Source organism: Octopus bimaculoides, chromosome 5 (genome assembly GCF_001194135.2).
Source record: "Octopus bimaculoides isolate UCB-OBI-ISO-001 chromosome 5, ASM119413v2, whole genome shotgun sequence".
NCBI lineage: Eukaryota > Metazoa > Mollusca > Cephalopoda > Octopoda > Octopodidae > Octopus > Octopus bimaculoides.
The window spans coordinates 63,662,948-63,667,538 of NC_068985.1; the positions used below are offsets into that span (position 1 = coordinate 63,662,948).

The 4,591-nt window shown below is 33.3% G+C and overlaps 1 protein-coding gene across 13 annotated transcripts in view; it reads right to left on the reverse strand.

Annotated features, from left to right (window-relative positions):
- LOC106871234 (myotubularin-related protein 13) overlaps positions 1-4,591 on the reverse strand; it is a 512,098-nt gene that overhangs the window by 107,009 nt on the left and 400,498 nt on the right. For 11 of the 13 annotated variants that reach the window (XM_052967747.1, XM_052967743.1, XM_052967750.1 and 8 more), the window contains exons 24-26: positions 4,122-4,306; positions 3,728-3,945; positions 1,505-1,534 (exon numbers count right to left, since the gene is read on the reverse strand). In XM_052967747.1, the coding sequence (XP_052823707.1) occupies positions 1,505-1,534; positions 3,728-3,945; positions 4,122-4,306 (433 nt within the window). The remainder of the gene's footprint in view (positions 1-1,504; positions 1,535-3,727; positions 3,946-4,121; positions 4,307-4,591) is intronic. The other 2 variants (XM_052967755.1, XM_052967745.1) reach the window with 1 other exon arrangement.

A 4,591-nucleotide genomic window follows, 5' to 3' on the forward strand; every position in this document is an offset into this window, starting at 1 on the left:
GTCCATAAACAAATCTCAGGGTCAAACACTGTCTGTAGCTGGTCTTCTCTTGGAAGAGCCCTGCTTCTCACATGGACAACTGTATGTTGGCTGCCCAAGAGTGGGCAGCAAAAAAAACCTATTTGTATATGCTCCACAAGGGAAAACAAGGAACATTGTTTACAACGAGGTGTTATAATCACAACAGCAAGAAAGTATGTACATGATCACCTTCTTTTACGAAACTTCATTGACTTTCATATATTTATATTGATATACATACATATACGTGTGTTTGAGTGTGTGTGTGAATATACATCTCTATATATAAAGATGATGCGTAGTCTAGACGGCGTTTTTAGATTTCATTATTCTCTTAAACCCGGGCAACACCGGGTATTTCTGCTAGTCTCTTTTATTCCTTACATTCAAACTATAATGGTATTTCAGAAGTGATATAATTAAAGTGAGGCAGAATCACTAAAATAAGTTAATACTAGTTTTAATTGTAACTATGCTCAAGTACTTTAAATGGAGATTGTGTTGGAGAAATTTGATATTAATCTACATTTAATTACAATTTATCATAGGGAGTTTAAATGGACAAGATTTATATTACTACCACATATTCAAATTAAGGAGTATTGGTTCCTGCAGCGTGTTTTAAATATAACAATATTTAAATAACAGATTGGATGAAATAGAGTTTGTAATCATTATTTATTCGATAACCCACACAGACACTTATACTCACAGACATACATAAAGACAGTTTTATCTAACAGCAATAACAATGAACAGAATCTTTAATTATCCACTGTCAATATAAAATCACATCAAAATATTAAGAGAAAATAATTGACACTGATGGAGTAAAAGTAAAATGGTGCATTTAATGAGAATGATAAACTTTGTACTGAAATGATACAAAAATATATGTGCAGAACCAGAAAGAACATGCTAGAAAGAAATGGATGGTATGTGGTAACAATGCAAGGGACTGTTGAATGTATGTAATATTATTGTGTTGGGGCTATAAACCAACTAATGATAGGTCTAAAGATTACCAACTAGCAGGAGAGGAGACTTGATCTTCACAAAAGCAGATACTGTATGCAATAAATTCAATGGATTGATTAACTCTTGTCATGAATATAAGGAAGAGAAAGAAGATGATTAAAGAATTTCAGATGGTGAGAAATGAAATAAAATCTTTCAAAAAAATAGTCAATGTTTTACAAATTACAAAAAGATTCTAATTGGTTGGAAATAAGAAAATAGAAATAAACTCAAGAAATATTTGAAATAAGGAACTGGTTATTGGAAGAAATATGCATGAAGCAGAATGCAAAAAGGTTTGTGTAGATGGTTGAGTGAATGACATTGGTGTGATGTACGTGTGTATGTGGGGTGAATTAAATGGCCTTAAAAAAAAAAGAGAAAAAAACAAGACAAAACTATTAGACAACAGCTAATTGAAGTAACAGAGAGCCAACAGGGAGATCTGTGCAACACTCTTACATACCAGATGGTGAGCCGTCACTATAATTGGTACCTGCAAGAGTGGGCAGAATAAACTGAACATGAGTAGCTCAGGGAGAGCACACTATAACAGACACCAATGCAGACACAACCAAACATCATCTCTACTATATTAAGGAGAGATTAAGCAGAAACAAAAATAAACTTGTTTTACATAAATTATTGCAGAAGATATTTTATCAAAGAGTTCATCTTTAGAGATCTGATACTAATAATTAACTTCTTTTTATAAATATTTAAAACAAGCAAAGTTACTTGGTGAGATTCTATTGTCAGTAGAAATAGGAAACAGCAAGAGAGTCATGAGCTGGAATGATGGAACACTGTGGACACAAACTAACAACAGGCAAAGAAACATTTATATAGAAGTGAATTTAAGAATTGTTCTGTAGTACAAGAGGTAACACTGCTCTATGTTTTAGAGATGAGGAATTCTGTACATTATTTACATTGGACGGATATGTGTCCTCATCTTGTTTGTTGTTAACACAACTTTTCGGCTGATTTACTCTCCAGCCTTCATCAGGTGTCCTGGTAGAATTTTGAACCCAACCTTGGTTCTCATTCCTAAGGTACTTTTTTTACTGATGTTCATATTATTATTATCATTTATTCAAGGCACTGCCAGGAATTAAACTCACAGTCTTGGGGTTAGTAGCCCATGCTCTTAACCATTACGCAGTGCCTTGAATAAATAATAATAATATCAACAAAAAAATACCTTGGGAATACCCAGGATTGGGTTCAAAATTCTACCAGGACACCTGATGAAGGCTGGAGAGTAAATCAGCGAAAACATTGTAGCAACAACAAACAAGATGAGGACACATATCCATCCCATGTAAATAATATAAATAACGTAAAGAGGTAACACTGTCACCTGCTATGCTAAAGGTATATGATTCAAACCAACCCACTGAGCCTGTTGTTCTGTTCCCTATTTCAAATCAATTAGTGTTTATGATATCTAATATTGTTTAGTTTGTTTTTATGTTTTAACCATAACTTTTATCTCAAGAAACAAAATGATAAAGATGTTTTATTAAACTAAACATTAAATGATTTCAATTAGATTTTATTTGTTTATCTGATTTCTAATAAACAATAACACATTAACTGAAATCTCAACAACCAAACAGTCTGTTCTGGAAAAGCAGGATACAGCTCAGCATTTTCTATAGAATTATTCTTTTATTCGTTTCAAAGGCCAAGTTAGAGCACAACATGTGGAATATGTTCAATTTCATTGAAACCGCCCCCACTTCTCAGTATTTATTTTATCAACTTCAGAAGGATGAAAGGCAAATTGGATTTGAGCTGGATGATTTGAACACAGAATGTAAAGAGAAATAAAGACATCTTGTATAATGCTCTGCCAGTTCACACACCATTTTAAATCTGTTTATTTCTCTATTTTTATTTCTCAGAATCATCATGAAAAAAAAAATATTTTAAATAAATCTCAATACTTCAGTAAAATTGAAATATTCTCTAGTTAACCTGTAGATATTGAAAAGTGAAGTGGTAGATGTACAGTTACAAAACTAATAGTCTCCATCTACTCTGTCACAGATAGTCCAATGTGTTTACACTGATATATAGTCTTTATCATAGCTTATAGTGACATACAGACTTTATCTATGTGTTGGGACATATACTTACATAACATATAGACTGAATCACAAGTTCTTACAATATGTTTGTTATACAAGAAACTCATATTACACTTTCATAGCCACAGTATGAGGTTACAAAACAATAGTAACAGTATGGCATATAGTCTTTATCTTAGACATAGTTATCATTTAGAAACCTTTCTGTAAAAATATAACAGCAACACTGTGACAGATAAACAGCTACAACACGAGAGCTTGCTGACCATACCATGACAGTTTCAGAGTCACATCATGACAGTCTTTTAGTTACAATGTTACAGTTCACAAGATAAAGAGGAAAGATGAATAGTCAGAGTGTGAGAGTTTGAGAGCTTCAATAAGTTATGTTTCATTATTCCAAGTTCCCACTGTTACTTTGTTCCAACAACATAGAAGAACCAACATCATCCAATCTCACAATATTTTACTTGACAGTAAGCCATTTCTTTTCACACCCACACACAATGATCCACCTAACATCAGGAGTAAATAGTTTCCACAGAGTTTCTCTCTATAATAACATTCTATGATGAATTACAAAATACACTTACTAGAGAGTTCATCATAAATTTCACTACTGGGTCTTTCTGATTCACTATCTGACGACCGAGGAGAAAGAGTCCGTCGTGAAGTTGGTGGTGTTGGTAACATGTACTTCTGTTTCCGTGATGATTGTTTAGGTTTCAAGCCTGCCCGACGCACTGTCTTCATCAATGTTTTCTTGGCAAGCTGTCTGAAATCAACACTGCTGTTTTCCATAACTTCTGCCCTGGAGAAGTGATATAGTTATAGACCAATAAATTAACATCACAAATTATTGAACTGATATACCAGCCAAATACAGTAATACACCAACTACATCCATCAATATACCAACCAAATACATTAACACATTAACGAATTGTTATATTTCTTTCACTGAAGAGTTACTATGTAAATACTTACTTCAGAGTGGAACTTTTTTCTTTTGATTTGTGCAGTGGTGTTGGCTGTAAAGTACTTGAGTAAGGATGTTGGTTAAAAGTGAAAGTGTCAAACACTCTTGCAGGATTGCGCATCTTATGCAACAGTTTACGGAGAGTCTCCACATCATCAGAGCTAACTTCCTCATCAAAGACAATCTTCATTAACTATAAAACAAACAAACATTAACTTCAAATGAGTTTGCTTTCTCTTTTTTTTTACACTATTTTATGATTAGTTCAACCCCCACCCCAACCCATGTAACAACACCTATCTGCCACTTTCTCTTGCTTGTCCAGTCTCATCCATACATACATACGTAATACACACACATATATACATATATATATATAGATACACACACACACACACACACACACACACACACACACACACACACACACATACACATATATACATAGATATACACACACACACACACACATATATAT